This window comes from Ipomoea nil, unplaced genomic scaffold (assembly GCF_001879475.1).
Source record: "Ipomoea nil cultivar Tokyo-kokei standard unplaced genomic scaffold, Asagao_1.1 scaffold0202, whole genome shotgun sequence".
Lineage (NCBI taxonomy): Eukaryota > Viridiplantae > Streptophyta > Magnoliopsida > Solanales > Convolvulaceae > Ipomoea > Ipomoea nil.
In genome coordinates, this window is record NW_017616630.1 from 1,929,145 (window position 1) to 1,953,228 (window position 24,084).

At 32.6% G+C, this 24,084-nt stretch overlaps 2 protein-coding genes and 1 non-coding gene across 3 annotated transcripts; 2 read left to right on the forward strand and 1 right to left on the reverse strand.

The window, feature by feature from the left end:
- The first annotated feature begins 8,040 nt into the window (after window positions 1-8,040).
- On the forward strand, window positions 8,041-11,227 carry LOC109189461 (probable sulfate transporter 3.4). The gene is made up of 9 exons (XM_019340117.1): window positions 8,041-8,524; window positions 8,599-8,809; window positions 9,113-9,284; window positions 9,378-9,443; window positions 9,567-9,680; window positions 9,789-10,032; window positions 10,116-10,402; window positions 10,476-10,666; window positions 10,754-11,227. The coding sequence occupies exons 1-9, from the start codon at window positions 8,101-8,103 to the stop codon at window positions 11,055-11,057; spliced, it is 2,013 nt and encodes a 670-aa protein (XP_019195662.1). The 5' UTR covers window positions 8,041-8,100; the 3' UTR covers window positions 11,058-11,227.
- On the reverse strand, window positions 11,165-14,077 carry LOC109189477 (protein SYS1 homolog). The gene is made up of 3 exons (XM_019340118.1): window positions 13,551-14,077; window positions 12,382-12,608; window positions 11,165-11,556 (listed from the first exon to the last, which is right to left on the reverse strand). The coding sequence occupies exons 1-3, from the start codon at window positions 13,772-13,774 to the stop codon at window positions 11,549-11,551; spliced, it is 459 nt and encodes a 152-aa protein (XP_019195663.1). The 5' UTR covers window positions 13,775-14,077; the 3' UTR covers window positions 11,165-11,548.
- Window positions 14,078-23,212: 9,135 nt separating this feature from the next.
- TRNAI-UAU lies at window positions 23,213-23,286 on the forward strand. Its single transcript has one exon. It is a non-coding gene; the product is annotated as a tRNA-Ile (tRNA).
- The last annotated feature ends 798 nt before the right edge of the window (window positions 23,287-24,084 follow it).

A 24,084-nucleotide genomic window follows, 5' to 3' on the forward strand; every position in this document is an offset into this window, starting at 1 on the left:
AGGGGCGCGTCCATTATCCTCGGGGTAAATGGTGCGGCCATCCTTACCTCGGGTTCAAGCAACTGATCCCTCGCCTCCATTTTCTTCTCTTGCTCCTCTATTTTCTTCTGTACCCCCTTTACCACTTCCTCCTGCACGGTCAGGGTTCACTTATGCACAGTGGATCGACGCGGAACCGGCCATCCAAACTCATCCACCTTTTCTGACGGTGGCGACCGCTCTCCCTCACCCACTGTCCTGGATCCGTCCTAGTGCGGTCTCTTGGTGGATGACCCATCGGTCCTTAGTTGTGGCCCTAACCTCTGCCAGATTGTCACCCTCTCGCCCAATCGTTCTAAAATGGGTATAGAAGCGGTCGGCCGATGTCCGACAGAGCCGCCTACTTGAACTCCTTCCCCTCGGCCCTTCACCTCTCTTCCCTTGGAACGAGGTTGAGTTTTAGGGCGACCACCAGTAGCATGGCTCGCTCGCGATGCTGGGTCCTCCCTCGCTGTGGCAATATCACTTCATCCTCCTACGCGGATGCCCGGGCACTTGACCTTGAATCCCTTCCACCAATTGGGTTAGAGTCGCCGCTGCCTGCTGATGACTTGGGTCGTCGCCTCCACAGGTGGTACCTGTGCCCTGAGCTCTTATTGCCCTCCACCACGATTGTTATTGAGCTGGTCGCGAAGGTCACAATCACGATTGTTGTTGAGCCAGTCTCGGAGGTCGCTCGAGTTTGTTTGTCGGGCATCCATGTCAACACTGTCATTGTTGTTGATGTTCAGGTCAGGGGAACCACGGGCGTTTTCGATCTAGATCGTGCCATTTTTCCAAGCTTGTTGATGGGATTGAATGATGTATGTTGTATCCTTGAGTTGATCTCAAGCTCTCAATTAAAGCACCAAAGTACTGGATCTGACTCGATGCGTCTAACCCATCAAAGTAGTTAAACAACGGTCAGGAGCAGAGAACATGTGGAATGATTACAAAAGCCCACGCATTAAGAGCACCGCCTAATCAAAGATAGGAGTTATGGATGGCAGTGTCACTTATTAGGAAATCGTTGCTATCATTATTGTAACCATTACAAGTTTATATTATAAAGGTTTGACCCCATGTAGCAACAGGGGGACACATTCTGAAACTTTATACTAAGACTCTCAACAATACAAAATTACTTTCTATAATTATTCCGGTAGCTTTTCTACCGTAATATAGGTATTTGCATTCTTTTTCTTTATTAACTCCCTCTCAATATATATAACTCCTTCAACTTATATATTATTTCTTTCCTACTCACATTCCTTTTTCTTCTCATTTTTTCCGAATAATAATGTTTTAGTGAATTGAAGCTTCTGATCTGCACCAATGATCATGAACTTTGTGCTTTTCTTTTCTCTGATTAAATTAATAACCTTATATTAATTACTATTTACTGTTTTAAAATTAATATAATTGCATAACCTTAACTTGTTTAGTTGCTAATAAAATCTTGGAATTAAGACATCTGAATTTTAATTTAAGTTAGGTTTTAAACTACCTTTATAAAAGTTCAAAGGTAATCAATTTAAATTTTTAGAAAGATTTTAAAATTTATATAAAAAGACATGGATTTTTATAAGCTTTTTTTACTTTTGTATTTATATGCTTTCTCAATTGAAATCCATCTATCCCTCTGCTTAAGAGTCATTTAAATGTTTACAAAATTTTATAAAAGTCTTGATGTAGTACACATTCAGGGTGTGTTTGAATTGGTTCATGAGTTTACACATTAAGAATGAGAATCAAAATCATAGTTAGTGTTTGGTTGACAACTTTTTAAAACACAACTATGAGATTTGATTATCTTTTCAATTAAAAACACATTTCCTAATTAAAAAATGTGTCATTCGATCTTATTGGTAATATGATTTTTAAGTTTGAATTAGTGCTTTTAGATTTTTTTTTTTTTTCATATTGGTGCTTTGGATGTCATTATATTAGGATCAATTGTCTTGATTTTTTGTTTTTGTATGTTTAAAACCTTTATTCCCATTATAGGGTCATACATAACCAAACATAAATGTTGATAATCATTTCAATTCCACCCTACTACCAAACATGCAAAATACTTTCACCAAAACTCATATCATTACCAAGTATTTAATTTCCATTCCGATTTCGATTCTCATGTGCGAACCAAACACACCCTCAATGTATTTGTCTGGGATAAAACTACCGGGACCAATTTTTTCCACCAAAACATTGATGTGCAATACTTTATTTATTTATTACTAAGTAGTTATCATGAATTGGTCGACCTCATCTAGTATGTCATGTATTAAAAAACACAAATCATAAATTGTCCCATTAAACAGCTAAAGATTTTAGTAAAAAGTTTGTTCCATTTGTTAGTTGTTTGAATTAGTATGGATATGATGTACTCAGCAGTTGATCATATCAGAGCAAAGTAATTAATTAATCATGGGAAGACTTCAATTCCAATATGAAACACTGCAAATATAAAGCAGCGCAGCTAATAACATGGGACACTTTTTTTTAGGGTTTCCTTTTTAACAGTTGTATATTAGTTGAATGGGAGGTTTATGCCATGGCACATTCTGTTCTAAAAGGTAGGAGGAACTGAACAGCCAGCACAATTCAACACAAAAGCAACTAACTGGACACTATACCCTCTTTGTACTATCACCTTTAATTTTGTGCTCAACTTATTACACCCCAATTTCAATTCTCACATATTTCAAATAATATAATTAAAAAAAAAAAAAACAATTTCCTGCTAACCAAACAAAGTTAATTAGACAGTTGGCTTAGCTTGATAATTACATACAAGGTTTTTAAGTCCAACTCTGATCCCTTGAGAATTAGTTATCAAGCTATGAGTCTCCGGTACGTCAACCTATATATACTAATGAATTATGTCATAGTGGTCTTTTACCGGATAGGATCACAATACAAGCTTAAAAAAAAGGCATATATACATGTATTTTCTGGTAGCAACGAACTGTGGACTTTAATTTTGCATTCAATAAAAGAAAAGCAAAATCTATGGCTAAAAAGTAGATAGAACACACACAATTTGAAAACGGAATTTGAAGCTAAGGGAGTGACATGATCGAGTTGCAAAGGCATCTAATTGACTGGCCTGGAATGATGGCATCACGCTAGCTAGCTAATTTAATGGTGGCCATTGCTTCCATCCCCGGCCCGCCCAGTTAACTTCCTCACACGACTACTTCAATTCCCTTAGCTTCCAATAACACTGCTCTTAATTAGCTTAGCTTGCATGTCCATCTCAAATATATTATATTTTTAGGTTAATAAACCTTAATGTCTTGCTTCTCCAAGCTAAGTAGTGTCAACAACCTTAATTAGCTTCATTTTGGTTCCCTCCATTTGTTTCGAGTGTAACTAAATTATCAATGCTACTGAAAAAAATAGCAAAAACTTGTGTAAGACCGTCTCACAGGTCTCAATTCATGAGACGGGTCGGATCTTTGATTAATAAGGACACAGATTTGACTCATTAACCAAATATCTGACTTATCTCACGGATTGAGACCCATGAGACGATCTCACACAAATTTTACCCTGAATAATAATGTGTTTGTAAGTTTTAAAAGGAACCAAATAGGTAGAGGATCGGAATTACAATTACAATTACAATAATATATATAGCCGAATTGAACTAATCATATTCCTTGACCAGGACTATGTGGTCCAATGGTATCCGGGTTGGACTTCCATTTGGAAGGTTGTGAGTTCACTACTGGAAATTCTGAAATTTCCGACCACCTGAAAGTGATCTTAAATTAAGTTGAAAGCCTTGTTTCCGACCACTTTTGGTATCCGGAAAAACCTTTGATGCTATTTCCGACCACTTTTTGCTTTCAATTTGATTTAAGATCACTTTCAGATGGTCACAAATTCCATAATTTCCAGTAGTGGTTCGAGCCTCAGTGTTGGCGTTATTAGCTCTTTGTGTTTCAGTAGGTTGAGAAAGTATATGAACAGATACTACAATGTAATAGAGCTAGTAGCATTCAAAAAAAAAACTAATCATATTCCTTCAGAAAAAATTTGTGATCGAACCAAACACGCCAATATAAGTGTTGTTATATATATATATATATATATATATATATATATATATATATATATATATATATATATAGGGATGCACTCAGCACGCCAATATAAGTGTTGTTATATATATATATAGGGATGCACTCAGGTGCGAATATGTGCTCAGGAGGGAAATGCGAACGAATCAGCGCGCGACACGTGTCCAGATCTAATAACTTAAAAAAATATAAGTGTTGTTATATATATATATATATATATATATATATATATATATATATAGGGATGCACTCAGGTGCGAATATGTGCTCAGGAGGGAAATGCGAACGAATCAGCGCGCGACACGTGTCCAGATCTAATAACTTAAAAAAATGCAGTGGCATTTTCGTAAATAATTGAACATCGAAGTGCAAGTAAAATCGCTTACAAGTGCACCTACTTTCACCTATAAGTGCATGTAATTTTGCCTTGTTAGCATTCACTTTCCGCAAACATTCATGCACCTGGGTGTGCTTATAACTATATGTGCAACTATTTATAACTAGAGGTGCAACTACTTATAACTATAGGTGCACCTACTTTCACCTATAAGTGCATGTAATTTTGTCTTGTTAGCATTCACTTTCCGCAAACATTCATGCACCTGGGTGTGCTTATAACTATATGTGCAACTATTTATAACTATAGGTGCAACGACTTATAACTATAGGTGCACCTACTTTCACCTATAAGTGCATGTAATTTTGCCTTGTTAACATTCATTAATCTGAGTTCAGCGGGTAGTAATACCCCTGAAAACCACTCGCAAACATTCATACACCTAGGTGCAACTACTTATAACTATGTGTTCAACTACTTAGAACTATAGGTGCACCTACTTAGAACTATAGGTGCAACTAAGTATTGATGCTCAGTGTAAATTTTTACTTGCACCTATAATACATTTTACATGCACTTGTAATACATTTTACTTGCACTTCGATGTTCAATTATTTACGAAAATGCTACCGCGTTTTTTTAAAAAATCAGTGTTTCTCATCCACGGTTGTAAAAATCCCGCCTAGGCTCCGAGTAATCGGCGCTTAGGCGCCCGCCTAGCGCCTAATTCAGCCGCCTAGCGCCTAACTCGTCCGATTACGCCGAGTTAACTCGTCAATTTCTGTCGAGTTAGTCGAGTTAACCTGACCGACTCGACCTTGCTAATTTTTTTCATTTATATATATATATATATATATATATATATATATATATATATATATATATATATATATATATATATATATATATATATATATATACACTCGTAGACTAGTTTGATACTTTCAATCTTTGGATGATTGAAGTATTTGGGTATTTCATTTGAGTTTTTTTTTTTTTTAATATTCTTTTGATGTTATGACTTATGAATTGTCATTATGCCATTTATTTGGATGTGTTATTTGATTGAATGTTGAAAACAGCCTCATTAAAATTGTCAAATTGCAAGTCTGCTACTGTTTTTTTTGGCGACCACCTAGCGCCGCCTAGATTCCACCTAGGCGCCGACTAGGCCGCTTAGGCGCTATGCGCTGCCCGGGCGCCCGACTAGCGCCCAGCGCCTACTGCAACCATGTTCTCATCCATTAGATCTGGACACGTGGACGAACAGAATTCATTCCTATTTCGCGCCTGGGCGAAGCATTCGCACCTGAGTGCGATTCTATACATATATATATATATATATATATATATATATATATATATATATATATATATATATATATATATATATATATATATATATATATATATATACTCTCTTCGTCCCATTTTATGTGTCTAGTTCGGTTAACGAGTCTTGACTGAAGTTATTTTTCATGATATTAAATTTAGTATTAGTATAAAAAATTTATATATTTAGAAACTACACTAAAAGTACTATTAAACACACAAAAACAAAACAAAAAACAAAAAACAAAAAATCAAATTTAAAAATAAATAAATAATACTAAACAAAATAAATAAAGAAGAAAGAATTTGTTTGACCATTGAATAGTAAGTAGGACAAATAAAATTAAACAGAGGAAGTATATATACATACATATACATATATATATATATATATATATATATATATATATATATATATATATACATATATATATTTATATTTATATATATGCAATGCATGTTATCTTAGCTAGCTTTGTTTGGTTTCAGGCATGTCACACTATTTCTTATGTCCATTCGATCAACCACTAACTTCATTTCATACACCTTCCAATCCTTACCACTTTAGCCCTCACATATATAATTACATTTTGTAAGACCTACAATTGTGTATGTAATGAAATATAATTATCCCTCCATCCCATTTTATGTATCTGGTTCGATTAACGAGACTTGACTGAAGTTAATTTTAATTCAATTTTTCATAATATTAAATTTAATATTAGTATACAAAATTTATATATTTTGAAATTATACTAAAAGTACTACGGAGTATTAAACACAAAAAAAAAAAAAAAAAAAAAAAAATCAAATTTAAAAACAAGTAAAAAATACTAAAAAAAAATAAATAAAGAAGAAAGAATTGGTTTTACCAATAAATAGTAGGTAGGTCAGATAAAATAGGACAGAAGGAGTATTTTTTTATATATTTTATATCAATTTTTATAATTGGTATATATGGTGTTACGTTATGTGTGCATACATACTCAAATTAATCACAAATTCAAACTTTTTAGACACGGTATTCAAACATGCATTGTTCAGTTTGAGTGATTATATATACTCAAACTAATAACTTATGATGTTCTCTCAAACTTTTAAAATCGGTTCAAACTTAAGTTTTAATTATATAATATGAATAATGTTAACCCTAAATATAAGAAAATATGTTATATTAGGATAAATATATCATAAATAGAAAAAATAGAAGATGGCCTTGGAATAAACTCAATAAAGTAAGAAAATATAGCAACAAATTTATTCATACCGGTAAGTAGATAAATAAGTAGATAAAGATAAGGGTGAGATAAGGTAGATAAATATGTAGCTTAGGCAAGCGATAGGGGTGGCCGTGTTGGTGATTTGGTGGTATGTTTAGATAAAAATATCATATAGAAATTTGTAGATAATAATAATGATGACTATGGATGAGATTATGTGTATGTTTTATTTAGGAAATAAGAAAAAAAAAATGTTTTTCAAAAGTTTTATGAAGTTTATTTGAAAAAGTATTATCAAATAGATAACAATCTATTTGGAATAATTTTTCAGTTTTTTAAAATTGAAACGGTGTAAGTAAATATTTTTCATTACTTAATTTTCTAATTTTTTTCAAAAAAAAAAAAATAGAATCCTTAAATTATTCCGTGTCTCATTTTATGTGTGTAGTTCAATTAAAAAAAAAAAAAAAAAAAAAAAAAAAAAAAAAACTTGACGATCCCAAAATTATTTATAATTCAATTTTTTATACCATTTAATTTAGTATTAAGGTATAAAAGTATAAAACATCAAAAGTACTAATACAAAATACAAAAATTAAATTTAACAATTATGAAAAAAATGTTTTTTAAAAATAACCAAAGAAAGAAGGATTAAGTTTGTAATAAATATAGTGGGTGCCAACTATTATATACGTAGTGTAGTGTGATGGCACATTTGTTACTTTTCCAAATAGGTGGTCACAATACTTTTTCAATAAATATTTTTAAATTTTTTTTTTTAACTGTTTAATAGTATGTACTTTAATTTTTTTGGTAAAATTTAAATATATAAAAAAAAAATTTAATATGAGTCAAACCTGGGTAATTGAACGGACATGAAGAGTGCTAAAATAGTAAAAAGTAAATGATATTCTATAATAGAAAAGAAAAGAAAGATGAGAGAGAGAGAGAAGAATAGTAGTGTTAAATGGGAAAAGTGGGTTGGTTTTGGCCTATAAATGGGAAGAACCTGGCTCCTTCAATTCCACCCCACAAAAACAACTGAAAACCCTTTCTTCTTTCTTCTTTCTTCTTTCTTCTTCCTTCAAAGTTGAAACCGGCCATGGGGATAAACTGTAATAACAGGGTGGAAGATTTTTGCGATCAGCATGCAAATGCAAATGGAAATGGAAATGGTGCATGCAACGACGCCGTCTTAAGCATCCCCAACGAGGAGGCGGCGCAACCGCTGGAAATGCACAAAGTTTGCATGCCGCCGCAGAGAAGCACCGTCCAGAAACTGCGGCAGAGACTGGGAGAGATCTTCTTCCCGGACGATCCTGTCCACAGGTTGAAGAACCAAACGTGGGTTAAGAAGTTGGTTGTGTGTGTGCAGTTTTTTTTCCCGGTTCTTGAGTGGGGCCCAAATTACAGTCTCGCCCTTCTCCGGGCCGACGTCGTCTCCGGTCTCACCATCGCTAGCCTCGCTATCCCTCAGGGCATCAGCTACGCTAAACTCGCAAATTTGCCGCCTATTATCGGACTCTGTAAGTACAAACTGTCATTTATTTATTTTTTTTGCATTAATATTAATATAATATAATATATATGCCGGGCGCAGATTCCAGTTTTGTCCCGGCGTTGATATATTCAGTTCTTGGGAGTTCCCGGCATCTGGCCGTAGGGCCGGTGTCCATAGCTTCTCTGGTGATGGGCACAATGCTTAGCGAGGCGGCTCTTCCTTATACTCAACACCCCACCCTTTACCTTCAATTGGCTTTCACTGCCACATTTGTCGCCGGAATTTTTCAAGCTTCTTTGGGTTTCTTCAGGTATTTATTTATTTATTTTGGGATAAAATCTATATATACTCTCCTCCTCCATCTCTTTATTATATCTCTAACAAGGGACTGATGAGATTATTATATCTCTAACAAGGGACTTGGTAACTATAAAGTTTTAGTAGTACGGCTAGAGTCAACAAGCTGTTGATAGGATAGTGAATATATACTTTGACTCAATTGCAGCATTGCATGCACCATAAATTAAAATTCCTTTTATATTTTATATTTTTATAAAGGTAGGTAGTGGTATAGAAAGGTGATGACTGATTTTAAAAATAAAATGGAATGCAGGTTAGGATTCATAATAGATTTTTTATCAAAGGCAACTCTGGTTGGGTTCATGGGTGGAGCAGCAGTTATTGTTTCTTTGCAACAACTGAAAGGGTTACTTGGGATTGTCCACTTCACTAACAACATGCAAATTCTTCCTGTTTTGTCCTCTGTTTTCCATCACACACATGAGGTAAGGTAACATACATGAGTAGATTGAATTGCCTGCCTACCAAACCTTAATTTCTATGTACTAATAATATAATTAATTAATGTTTGTTTTCAGTGGTCTTGGCAAACTATTGTGATGGGTGTGTGTTTTCTCACCTTCCTGTTGATAGCAAGGCACATTGTGAGTCCATCTCATCTACAAAACAGCATGCTATATATATATAAGTAATAAATTAAAACGACCTAACTTTAATTTAATTCTTTAATAATGAAGCTAAGGTTGTTTGTTAATATAATGGTGCAGAGCATGAGGAAACCGAAATTGTTTTGGATTTCAGCAGCTGCGCCGCTACTATCAGTTATGGTGTCGACTGCCATAGTTGCAATTCTCAATTCAAAGGCGCACGGGATTCAGACTGTAAGCAAGCAAGCAATATATATATATATATATATATATAATGCGGGATGGATATGATAGAAGATATGATGTGATACAAATTAAAGGTTGTTTAATTTGTGCGTGCAGATTGGGCACCTGGCAAAGGGTTTGAATCCACCTTCTGCCAATATGCTCTACTTCCATGGCGCTTATTTGCCGCTTGCCATCAAGACTGGCATTGTAACTGGAATCTTATCTCTCACTGAAGGAATTGCAGTTGGCAGGACATTTGCCGCTTTGAACAACTACCAAGTTGATGGCAACAAAGAAATGATGGCTATTGGTCTCATGAACATCGCTGGTTCATGTTCTTCCTGCTATGTTACAACAGGTCGGTTGCTTGCTCAAATTAAACTTAACCAACCACAGTGATCAGATTCAGAACTTACCACCAATTTCAATTTAATGTTGCAGGATCATTTTCGCGCTCTGCTGTCAACTACAATGCCGGAGCACAGACAGTGGTTTCCAACATAATAATGGCAACAACTGTGCTCATCACCCTCTTGTTTCTCATGCCGCTCTTCTATTACACACCCAACCTCATCCTAGCAGCGATTATCATCTCTGCCGTGATTGGGCTAATTGATTATCAGGCTGCTTTTCGGCTTTGGAAAGTAGACAAACTTGATTTCCTGGCTTGCATGTGCTCCTTTTTTGGTGTTCTTTTCATCTCAGTGCCTCTTGGGCTAGCCATTGCAGTAAACTTCTCCTCTTCTATACTCTATACTCTCAAATCTCAATCCAACACACAATAATAATATTTTTATTTAGGTTGGAGTTTCAGTGTTCAAGATTCTGTTGAATGTTACAAGACCAAACACTTGTGTTCTGGGAAACATTCCTGGAACTCAAGTATATCAAAGCCTAAACAGATACAGAACAGCAATTAGGATTCCCTCTTTCATTGTACTCTCAGTGGAGGCTCCTATATATTTTGCAAATTCCACCTACTTACAAGAAAGGTAAGTTTGGGTTTAAATAATAATAATATAATAAAATGATTTGTGAGTGTACAAGTAAGTATAATGATGATAATCAAATGACTGCAGACTACTGAGATGGATCCGGGAAGAGGAAGAGAGGGCCATGGACAATAATGAAAGCACGATCAAATGCGTAGTCATAGACATGTCAGCTGTGACAGCCATAGACACAAGTGGTATAGATACAGTCCGTGAACTGAGAAAAGCGTTGGAGAGGAGGTCGCTTAAGCTTGTATTGGTAAACCCTTTGGGGAGTGTTATGGAAAAGTTGCAGAGCTCCAACGTTCTGGAAGAGCTTGGCTGTAGCGGATTATATTTGACAGTTGCAGAGGCTGTGGCCGACATCTCTAACTCTAATGGGAAGCCTTAAAACAATGGATCATCGGAGGAATTTTAGTTGGAAAAGAGTTTTAAATCCTTCCTAAGCTCTTCTAAGAAGAGAAGCGGTTTTGATGTTTACAAGAACTAGACAAGTTGTAACTGTTGACAATGAAAGTAATATGTAATTCTGAGCAAAGGGCAATTGCCAATTTGAGTTTACAACACATAACTCCAACTTGCAGCAAGGCATCAAAAAAATCGTTAAGTACTTGAAATCTATCCACCCTTTCCCAACATTCTCTAACTGTATTCATCAAATGTCTAAGTTCTACTTCGTCACGCACTTTCTTTTTCCTTGTCTTTAACCAAGTGTGTGTGTTATGCTTTGACACAGCCTTCCAGTGTGGAAAACATATCATGTACAAAAGCTGCAAAACATTTCACAAGCTTCATGCAGGATCATCTCCATTGGAAACAAAAGCTGCCAGCACAAACTAAACACGTAATTTGTTCATTGCCTGTGAGTCAACACCTATGGAATCAAACATCTGCATGGATTCAAAAAGTTAGACATCAGAGCTAGGAAAATAATAGTACATTTCACCAACTCATGGTTACACAGCATTCACATTCCAACCAACCTTCTACAGAAATGCACAAGCTTTAAAGACAAGCCACTCCAGTGATGGTGAATACTTAGTTAAGTTGTCAAATTTAATTTAAATATTTGGTCAATGGTAAGTTGTTACTATAAACACAAGAAAATAACAAATCAAATAATGAGTTTTGCCTTTGAATGGTTACAAAGTAAGATGACAGAACACATTCAAATCGTCATTGAGCAAGGCATACCACACTATTGAGTGTACCAGATAATATATTGCCTCAAATGAGCTTACTATTAGCTATTAATATCTCTATAGATATTTTACTTGATAAATTCCCAAGATAAAAGCTTTAAATGTGAAACTTGACATAGATTCCACCTAGTTTCTATCCCTCTGGTTAAAGTTCATCATTCTCCAAAGAGGGGGAAATTTTTTTACTTCATATAGTACTCTGTATTTATCTCATAGTTAAAGACAAAGTATGACTGCAGATTGAAATATTCTCAACACTAAAGCACTACCATTCAAACTCCTGCCAAATCAGTAAGAACAAAAGCATTACCCAAGTACATATTTCTGAAGGGAAATTAGATAGATATGCTGGTGGTTTCAAAAAAAAAAAAGATAGATATGCTGGTAATATTGCAACATTTTTCTTTTGAGGCAGGGTTGGGAGGTCATCTTGTTTATATCAATTGAAGTGAAAACATAAAATAATCTCACAAAATATATAGTTATATGCATGAGTACAAAAAGGGCCCTTACTTGGACGGTATCTTGCTATTGGAATTTCTCGCAATTCACGCTTTATGCACAGGTATTCACCTAACAAGGCCATTATTGCAAACCCAGTAACATTCACAACCCACCATGCTAATGAGGAAGGCCAACCTCCATACACAATGCATATAAAAAGATGAAGGATGTATAAGGTGGCAGAAAAATCCAAGCACTTCTTTGCTCTCTCAATCAGATAGACTAAGAAGCCAGCCCTGCTTTGGGGAAGAGGAAAGGAATGAATTATGAAGGTTAAGACATTAGTTTTAAAAACATAATCATTTAACTTACTCAAGTTTAAAATTCAGTATGAACTATAATACCTTAAAAGTTTGTAAAATCAAACAAGTATAAGATGCATCATGCATGATTAAAAGAAAAGAGAATTTAGCCAGTTATCAAACAACTAAGTTGGCTTCCTAGTAACTTTTAGCAACTTCCAACTCAAACACTTGCACTGAGAAACCCAGAAATAAAAGGAGAGAGAGAGAGAGAGAGGGATAAAGGAGGGATAAATAAGAAATCAAATCAAGAGAGCTCAGATAAATGTGTGAGACTCAAACAGATAAAACTCACAACCCACAACTTCTCATTGCCATCTCATCTAATCCAAAGCATCTGAGAAATATTCAAATGAAGAAAGGGAAATCTAAAGGCCTAATTCCTCACAGACAAGAATTATTAGTTCTCAACTTCACATTACAACCACATATAACAGGAGTACACTAATAGCCTCCCCTAGCCTCTCATGGACACATTTTTCTCTCTAGTTTGAATGCTAATAAGCAAAGCTAAGGAAGAACTTATCAAATAAGGAGAAAAATGTTAAAGCAAAGGGAAATGATAGAGTGATCAAGTCATAGATCCAATCAAATAAAGCATCAAAACTAAAATGTGCCTTTTCCACATAAAACCATACTCAATTGTACAGAATTCTCTAAAAGCATCATATTTTGAGTGATTATTTCCAGTTTACTAATATCATGACTAGCTCAACTTATATGTGAACCTAGAGGAGAAGCTCTAGAACATCAAAAATAAGTCACAGTACATTAAATCTATAACTGCAGCCGCCATTATATCAATCAAAAAACTTAAACTAAGCACACAACACGACTCTTCAAATGGTCGAACACTAGATAAAGTCGAAAGCTTACCCCACAATTGAGCTTAGAATAAACGAAGCAATGACACACCACCCGGTGACAGTGGCGGCAGTAATACTGGCGTAATCAAAGAAATAAACAAGGCTCATTCGGGAGACTCGAGTTCCGACTAGAACGCCCATGAATATCCCCAGAATCAAGTAGTAGAGGCACTGAAGGCACACGATTTGTGCAACAATGAGCCAAGGATCCCACACCACCGATCCATAGAACATCTCTACTCAACAACTCAAAAAATTATCCCCTAAATATTAGGAAACCTAGTTCTACACAAAATTGAATCGAAATTGGAAATTGAGATCACATGAAACGGAAACCCTAACAGAGAATTGAAGAAGCTAATGGAAATGTGAATTTTAGAAGCCTTCCACAAATAGATTGCGCAGTTAGTGAGATTTAACCGACGAAGGAGGAATATTCACACAGAACAATCAAAAAGAAATACAAAGATGTGAAGATGACAGCTAATGGCAACCGATGGATCGCATTGATGACCTCCGGTTTCACATCACCGCAGAAACTCTTTTTTCTCTTCTTCTTATTTTCATTTTTTACTCTCTACTTAAAATAATAATTCAAATATACATAATTGTGTCAAACCATTAATAAATTATTAAATTTACTCCGTACTAAAAGCTTTTACAAGGGCTTTTTATTGCAATGAAAATGAGTTTTACTACATGTAAATTTTATTTCTATTTTTTCACTTTTATTCTTTAATGTGATAATTGATGATTAATTATTTTCATTCTATGAGTCTCAAGAAAATTGTCTGCATCAAATCCTTGTGTGATAGAATAAAAGTTAAAAGTAGAAATGTTATTTTTCCAATAGAAAATTAGAATGAAAAGAAATTGCAATTTTCATGTGAAATGAATAGTATAGGGATAAAATGAAAATTTCAATTCAAGTGTGTGTGTTTATATATATATATATATATATATATATATATATATATATATATATATATATATAGGGGATGGTTTACGTGTGAAGGAACTCCCAGGTGAAAAATGTGATGAGATCTGAGTCATTGATATAATCTAAATCAACGGCTCATAATGAAGGACAATTTTAGAATTTAAAAAAAAAAAAAAAAAAAAAAAAAAAAAAAAAAAAAAAAAAAAAACGTGTTTCCTGGCAACTAGCTGCGAATGATCTCCACCCACCATTGTTGAACTGATGCACCTTAAGGTACGAACTTATGCATTTTAAGTTTCAAACTTATACACCTTAAGTTTAGAATTGATGCACCTTAAGTGTCGAACTTATGCACCTTACATTTCAAATTGTTGCACCTTAAGTTTCGAATTGATGTTCCTTAAGTTTCGAATTGATGTTCCTTAAGGTTCAAACTGATGCACCTTAAGTCTTGAACTTATGCACCTCATGTTTCGAACTTATACGTCTTACGTTTTGAACTTATTCACCTTAAGGTTCGAACTGATGCATCCTAAGTTTCAAACTGATACACCTTACGTTTCGAACTAATACACCTTAAGTGTCAAACTTATGCACCTTAAGTTTCGAATTGATGCACTTTAAGTGTCGAATTTATGCACCTTACGTTTCTTCAAACTGATGCACCTTAAGTGTCGAACTGATGCACCTTAAGTTTTGAACTGATGCACTTAAGTGTCGAACTTATGCACGTTAACTTCTAAGTTATTTATTATTAGGGATGGAAATAAGCCGAGTCGAGCTGTGCTTTAGAATATTATGTCTAGGCCTGTTACGAAAATCTAAGGTTTGGGCTTGGGGCTGAGCCTGTATGTAGGCTTTTTGTGGCTCAAGCCTGAGCGGCCTTGCCTGAAATCTTTTTAAAAGTTTGTTTAATATGTAGGCCATTAAAAATGTTTCAAAGTAAGTTCCGCTTTGAGTTTATTTAAAACCTACATGTTAAGTCTTTTTTAAAAACTTGGGAAAATGACACTTTTTTCCCCTAAGTTATATACTTATAGCATTTTTTCCCCCTCAATTATTTATGTAAGCACAATAGCCCCCTCAATTATTTTAAAAGTAGTGGGTTTTCCCCCTGATATATTAAATTGACATTTCTACCCTTAAAGTAAACATTTTATTTATTTTACTTCTCCAACAAATTATTGTGTATATGTAGCGATGACCACGGTTTGGTTCGAACTGAACCGGACACTATAGTAATCGAATTAAAAGTTTTCGGTTATGATTCAGATCTAAAACCCAATATTTAGATTTCTATTTATTAAATTTATGAATAAAAAAAACTGGACCCTGAACCGTGAACCGGTGGTTCCGGATCCGGTTCACGATTTTGAACCGTCTTTATTTTAAAATTTTATTTTTTATTTTAAAATATTCTAAATTCAACAAAAAATGTATTTTATTTTTTCAGTTCGGAACATGAGCCGGTCATTCCGGCTCGCGATTTTAATAAACTCTAAGTATCGCGTTTGATTCTAAATTGTAATTGGAATATTTTGGTTTGGTTGCTATAGTATCTCTTTAGTTTGAACCAAATTATAGTAATAATTTGTTAGAGAAGAAAAATAAATGAAATATTTATTTTAAAGGTAAATATGTCCATTTAATATTTCAGGGGAAAAAAAAGCCACTTAAATAATTCAGGGGGAAAAAGTGCTATAAGTATATAACTTAGGGGGAAAAAGTGTCATTTTCCCTAAAAACTTTAATAAGTATTTCTAAATAATTTAAGAAATATATACATATTAAAAAAAATTAATATATCACCACAATGCAAACATAATAACATTAAAACATAAAATAAAATAAAACAAGTCACGACTTCAACATGCTTGTTAACTTGTATATGAATAAATTCAATTGTATTATTTATTCTCATCCTATATAATCTCATAACTAGTTAACAATCAACTCACATAGTTAAAAGTCGTGGAACTTCATTAAATATTATAACAGTAAGAACAAGTAATAAACAATTAAAAATATGAACATTTATAGTAGGATTAACAACAATGTTTATAGTTGAATCAGAATTTAGAATGAGATTTTGGAGGTGGACGATTAGTTAGGGTTTAGTAATTATATATAATTCTGGTTATATTGTAAATATAAAAATATATAGGTATAAAAATATGGGAATAGTGTTTAACACAGCATCCACTATATTCGAGTTACAAAAGATATTGACATTTACACGATAAACCAATATATGATTTTATTGGGCTACTTGGATACTAGTTATTTTGTTTGATCCCATGATGCCAAGTCTCAAATTGGTTATGTTATGTCTTACATTCTTACCCCCAATGTCCTATATGAGGACGATAAAGCTTGTGTTGCACAAATGAGGAATTGTTAGGAACACTTGTAATTTAGATTTTGATGATACCAAAAGTTAAGAATTTTAGTCTCCAAATTTATTTTATTCTAGCTTAGGAACTCTACTCTCAAATTTGAATGGTCCGAATGTTAAATCGAATGGTTACGTTTCAGATAGCCAGAAACTAGCTTCGAAGGATGGAAGATCATAAGAGATGGAGACGAAGAGACGAAGAGTCGAAGAGTATAAGACTTCAAGACCGAAATATTGCAAAGGTCGAGTGGTGGAAGGGCATACCTTTCGAGTAGAAGGGGATTTGAGAAGAAGCTCGAATAGTAAGGACAACTATTCGAAACCAGAAAGTTGCGTATATTAAAGATTCAAAATGTTAACTCGAATAGTGATGATTAACCATTCGAAAAGGATTGCTCGAGACGTTCTCTAAGCTAAAAGTTCGAAACCTTAAAACACTAATGCTTTTATGAGTAAATGTGACCAAGGCAAAGTGAGTCCTAGGTTCACATCCCAAGAACGATTTTCCTTAAAAAGCCTAGACATTTATGCAGAGCAAAAAGATATGTTCACCGCAAAAAGGATGGTCTAACGGCTGGAAAGTCTGGCACGCAATAGTACCCTCTGAATTACACGTTGGTCAATAGTCGTTCGAAATGGGTTTCCCTCAAATGGACACATTTCTAAATGCCTATTAGTACCTTCATTCAAAGACCTAGAAAGTGTTGGTCAATTCAAGGAAAAAATTTACAAGCATTCAAACGTTCTAAGAAATTATTCAAGCGTGATCAATGAGAGAGACAAAAGCTCAAAAGATATATCTAGTTTTTAGAGACTTACGCTGATCAAAAGGAGTTCAAGATTCAGATCCAAGAAACCAAGGTCTCATAGTTGAAGATTAAGAATCTTTATCTTCAAACACTTGTATCTCTACTCGGTAGAAGTAGAAAGAGGCGGAGTAAACTTTCGGAGTAGAAAAACCTAGATACTCAAGTCTAGCTTTGTGTTCAAGGATTGAGTGATCTTCTTTTTACTAAAGGATCGTGCAAATCTCCTTATGAGTAGTAGTGCTGTCAATACGAGCTAGTGGGCGGGGCGGGCCGAGGGCCTAAACGGGGCAGGCAAAAAAAGCCTGCTCCGTGACAGGCGTGGATTTTGCTGGCCCGAACCGCCCCGTCTTCAGCCCGCGGGCTAGGCGAGCCCCCGCCCCAAAACCTTTTTTTTTTTTTTTTTAATGTTAACTTATTGGCTATTTGGCTATTGCTTTGCTAAATTTATCATAAATCGATAAATACATAAAACATAATTTATTAAACATTAGACATTACATAATTGATAATACATAACAATAAGTATAAAGTTCAAAGTACATAGTTCATCAAACATTAAACCAGTCACAACTCCAAAGTCCATAGTTCATCAAACATTAAATATGTTTCCAATTTTCATTTTTCTACTTCTCCAATTCTTTTTTTTTTTTCTTCAAAAAATTCTCTATTTTTTCAAGTTGGTAAACGACCTCTTGAGATTTTTAAATTTTGATAGACAATCTGTTAACCAACTCAACTAACAAAATTCTATTAGGCTACCCCAACTCCTTAAATGGGAACACTTGTAACTCTATATGGCAAAGGTTTGTAATTTTTTAAAATTATTTTTGTTATGCCACTTGTATTGCAAGCTTGCAAACGTGTACATCTTTTGTCATTGTTTTGTGTTTTTATTTATTTATTTATTATTAAAAATGAATTGAAATTATAGGGATGTAAAATTATGAATTGAATGTCAGTTAAAATTGTAGGGAAGTAGAGAAACTAGCGAGGAATCGCAAATATGAAGTTATGGAAGTAGGATCTATATTTGAAAGTGAGAGAGCATTACAAAGATAAAGATATCTTTAATTAATCATTTTAATTGAAATATTTTTACTTTTAGTTAACAATTTTAACATTTAATTTTTTGTATTATCGATTAATTTTGTTAGAAAGTGTCTGAAATACTTTTGTGTGTGTGTATGTATATGTATATATGTATATATATATATATATATATATATATATATATATATATATATATATATATATATATATATATATATATATACTAGTTTTTTTTACGCGTTTGCGCCAATGGGATAATGTCCAATAATTATTTTTAAATAAATATTTTAAAGTATACCAATGCAATATTAGATAGGAGATGTTCATGCATAGGTAAATAAGTGTTGAATTTGTTTATCTAAATCAGTAATTTAAAGTGTATAAATGCGAGATAATATATGAGAGATTGATTATAATTGTCATTAAAATAAATGTTTGCAATTTTGTAATAACGCTAGTCTAAATACTTAATCTAAAAGCGATAGTCTAAATAAATAATAAATACTATTTTCGATTTAAATTTCTCTAATTCTTCTTAGTTCTCTTTTAGGTAGCATTATCATTATCTTCATCTTGAGTATATGTCCTCTTTTTTGTTTTCGTTTTTTTTTTTTTTATTGGTAATGTGTCATGTGCAATTGGGTTACCGGTGGTAGCATAGACAATCGTTATGTTGTGGAACTGTGTCCACCTTGCAAGGTGGACACGGTTCTATGTTCATAATTACTGAATTATATGTTCATAATTATAAAGTTATATATTCATAATTTTTGAACTCTATATTCATAATTACAGAACTCTATGTTCATAATTACTGAATTATATGTTCATAATTATAAAGCTATATATTCACAATTTTTGAACTTCATATTCACAATTATTGAATCTCTATATTCATAATTACAAACTATATGTTCATAATTATGTTCACAACTCTATGTTCATAACTATAGAATTATATGTTCATAATTTTTGAACTATATATTCATAATTATGAACAGTTTTGGAACCGTGTCCACCTTGCAAGGTGGACATCGTTTCATAGCATAATTTGCATAGCATAGAGGGATACATCGTGCAATGAGATTATAGTAGTTTAGGAAGCTTTAGATTTGCCTTGCTATGTATATAACTATGATCTTAGTTGTACTATGAATTATTTATATTACAAGCACTTATTGATATTTGGTAGTGATAATTTTTTCTCTACATGTTTCATGTGCTATGAGATGTGTATTGTAGGTTATCATGTGAAAGAATTGAACAAAATATTAATATTTATTATATTTGTATAAAATACTTGGTAAATAAATATATATAACATATTTGTATTATAATAACTTTGATATTTAAAAAAAAAAATAGCATTCAAAAAAAAAAATTACAAGATAATATAAAAAGAAGGCAATGGATAATGTAGTGAAGATAATAAATTAATAAAATTGAAGGTAAGGAATCTTTGAATTGTAGAAAATAAAGATAATATAACTAATGAAATTATATCTCTTTTTAAATTTTTTTATAATGAATAATTTTTTAAAATAAAGGCATTATAGACATCTAATTCTAAATTAATTAAATGCATATGTATTATTTTTTGTTGTAGCTACTAATTTATTTAATTTAATAAGAGTAATAAAGTGACCTACATACTTTTCATCAACACTAATGAAATCATTGATTTTTATTTTTTTTTTAATTTTCATTCGTTGTTGAGACAAATTGTTTTGAGAGTTTGTCAATGACAATTGCTGTCAATTGATAATAAATAATTCAAAATATATGGTCACAACAGATATTGTTATACTGATATAGTAAAAATTAACTTATAAATTTCTTTAGAAGTTTTCATGCATTGATAAAATTCTGATGTAAATTTGTTCAATTGGAGCCAATGAGATGTCAACATTGTCAATTCGTTAGAAAATGATCCTACTGTTTTAGAGTCCAAGTGCATGTTTTCATTGTACAAATACGAGTCCAAGTTGTTTTCATTTTTAAAGTTGGAAACTATATCTCTTGCTCTCATAGTATATGTTTAAAAATTATGCCAACTTTAATTGGGATGAGGTTCGAACCTAAGACCTTTTTATATAAATTAATGAGTAAGTTAGAATAATAAATAGTTAACGGGAATCGCACTCACATGCGAATGCTTCGCCTAGGCGCGAAATAAGAATGAATTTTGTCCGTCCACGTGTCCAGATCTAATGGATGAGAAACATTGATTTTTTTTTAAAAGCGCGGTGTCATTTTCATAAATAATTGAATATCGAAGTGCAAGTAAAATGTATTACAAGTGCATGTAAAATGTATTATAGGTGCAAGTAAAAATTTACACTGAGCATCAATACTAAGTGCACCTATAGTTATAAGTAGTTGCACGTATAGTTCTAAGTAGTTGCACATATAGTTATAAGTAGTTGCACCTAGGTGCATGAATGTTTGCAGGTGGTTTTCAGGGGTATTATTACCCGCTGAACTCAGATCAATGAATGTTAACAAGGCAAAATTACATGTACTTATAGGTGAAAGTGGGTGCACCTATAGTTATAAGTAGTTGCACCTATAGTTATAAATAGTTGCACCTATAGTTATAAATAGGTGCACCCAGGTGCATGAATGTTTGTGGGAAGTGAATGTTAACAAGACAAAATTACATGCACTTATAGGTCAAAGTAGGTGCACTTGTAAGTGATTTTACTTGCACTTCGATGTTCAATTATTTACGAAAAGTCGAAAATACCATCACATTTTTTTAAACTATTAGATCTGGACACGTGTCGCACGCGGATTCGTTCACATATTCCCTCCTGGGCACTTATTCGCACCTGAGTGTATCCCTAGTTAACGGAATATTCCGTTACTAAAGTTTATACTAACGAAATTTAGGATTATTTAAGGGAACAAAAGAATATAATATAGGACAAATAAGGAAAATCATTAAATAATGCTAAAATCAAAATAATATGAACTATTCATTTTAAGAAACAGTTATACCGACATTTTTTTTTTGTTCCAGTTAAGGGCCTAACATTATTAGCTCTTATTAAGATATATATATATATATATATATATATATATATATATATATATATATATATATATATATATATATATATATATATCTACAATCTTAATAAGAGTCAATAAAGTTAGGCCCTTAACGAGAATACAAAAATATCGATATACTTATTTATTCAAATGAATGATTGATATTATTTTTGTTTAAATATTTTTAGCTAATTTTTTTAATTTACCCTTAATTATTAATACCTTTTCTCTTAAATAACCCCTTGCTCCGTTAATTTTTGTTTGCCTCCGTTAAGTCGTTAACTTCACCCTCCGTATCTCTTAATTATATTATTAACCTAGGTTCTTGTTTGTGATAATTTCTCCTTTATTTTCTTCCTAAATTTGCTTGAGTATGGATGATGCTAGAAGAAAAGGTGCAAAGTTGTATGATTAAATATTCAATTATAATGTCTGACAAAAAATTCAACTGAATTGTTGATTTTTTTTATTTTTTTTTTCACCAATAAAACTTTTTTTGTTCAAGTACTTTGGAGATTACAAGAAAGATCTATATTCATCTCGTCAGACCATCTTAATAAGAGTCAATAAAGTTAGGACCTTAACGGGAATAAATAAATGTCGGTATACTTATTTATTCAAATGAATGGTTGATATTATTTTTGTTTAAATATTTTTAGCTAATTTTTCTAATTTACCCTTAATTATTAGTACCTTTTCTCCATCTCGTCAGGCCGATTTGCCTCAAACAATTACTGTAGGTACAGAATGTGTCAATTATAGATACATAATCTAATAGTTATTTTTGGATAATTGCTTACACATAATATGATAGCTACATGCAAAGAAACAATCAACTGTAAGTACAAAATGTGTCAAATATATATACAGAATTTGAAAGTTATTTTTGGATCAGGGTCTACAATGCAAGGTAGATCCTGGTCCATGGTATAATTTGCCGCATTGTAGACCTTGGTCCAAAAATAACCTAACGTTAATTATCAAGTTATTGTTTACATGTACATGAACTATTAACTGTAGGTACATAATGTGTCAACTAAAAGTACAAAATTTTTGTATCATGATTCACACTCATACCCTACTATCATTTGAACTGCAACATTTGTAGTATTATAGATTTTAACATTTTTATCTCTATCATTATTATATGAATACTTTAACCAATTAAGGAACAGTAATTTAAAAAAATACATATTGGGCATTGGTTAATCGCGCAAAGCACGTGTGGTAACTAGTATATACATATATATATATATATATATATTCATTCTTTAACTAAACTGAGCGCCCTAGTAATTATTTTATAATTTTAAAATTATGAAAATTCTAATTTTAAATTGCTTAAATTGGTGCTTTGTCTCTAACATTTAAAAGCGCCCTAGACAGTTTTGTTAAATAAAAGAAACTCATAAACTTTAACAGGAGGTCCCGTAGCTCAGTTGGTTAGAGCGTTGGTCTTATGAGCCGAAGGTCGCGGGTTCGAGCCCCGCCGGGACCATAATTTTAATTAATTTAACAAAATATGTCTTGTACACTTCGAATCAATTTAACACAATACGGCTTGTACAGTTCAATATTAAGCCCAAACTATTTGAAAAATGTTATAAATATTATATTTATTGTGGACATTATAATTTAGTTTTGTAACGTTTGTAACATGTAATTATTTTATTATTATTGTATTCCTTAATATATATATATATATATATATATATATATATATATATATATTAAGGATCAAATGCGAATGAATATTTTAGGTAAAAAAACTATCAACCATAGATCTAGTCCAAATTAACAGTTCAGATTGAAGGTTAATTAATAAACGTGCGCAGTGGTATTATTGTAATTTTAAGTAAGTCAGATTGTCTTTGTATTCGAGTGCATATTTTTTTCTTCTTCGAGTGCACATGTTTCCTTCTTCAAGTGCATATTTCTCTTCTCCGAGTGCATCTGTATTAATTTGTTTCCGTACATAGTTTTTCTTTGGAATAAGGTTCAAATTGGCCACTGAACGTAACCTGAAAATGCAATTAGGTCACTGAACGAAAAAAAAGTGTAATTAGACCACTGAACACTCCAAATGTATGCAATTTCACCTGATAGCAGGTTACCATCAATTTTAGCAGGTTACCTACTTACGTGGCAGCTGAGTTGGCATTTTTAATAATTTTTAATAAAGTTTAATAATAATTTTTTAAAAAAATTTATTTAAAACAAATTTAATTTTTTTTAAAAAAAATTATTTATTTATTTATTTTCAATTTTTTTAAAATTTATTATTAAAAGTTATTAC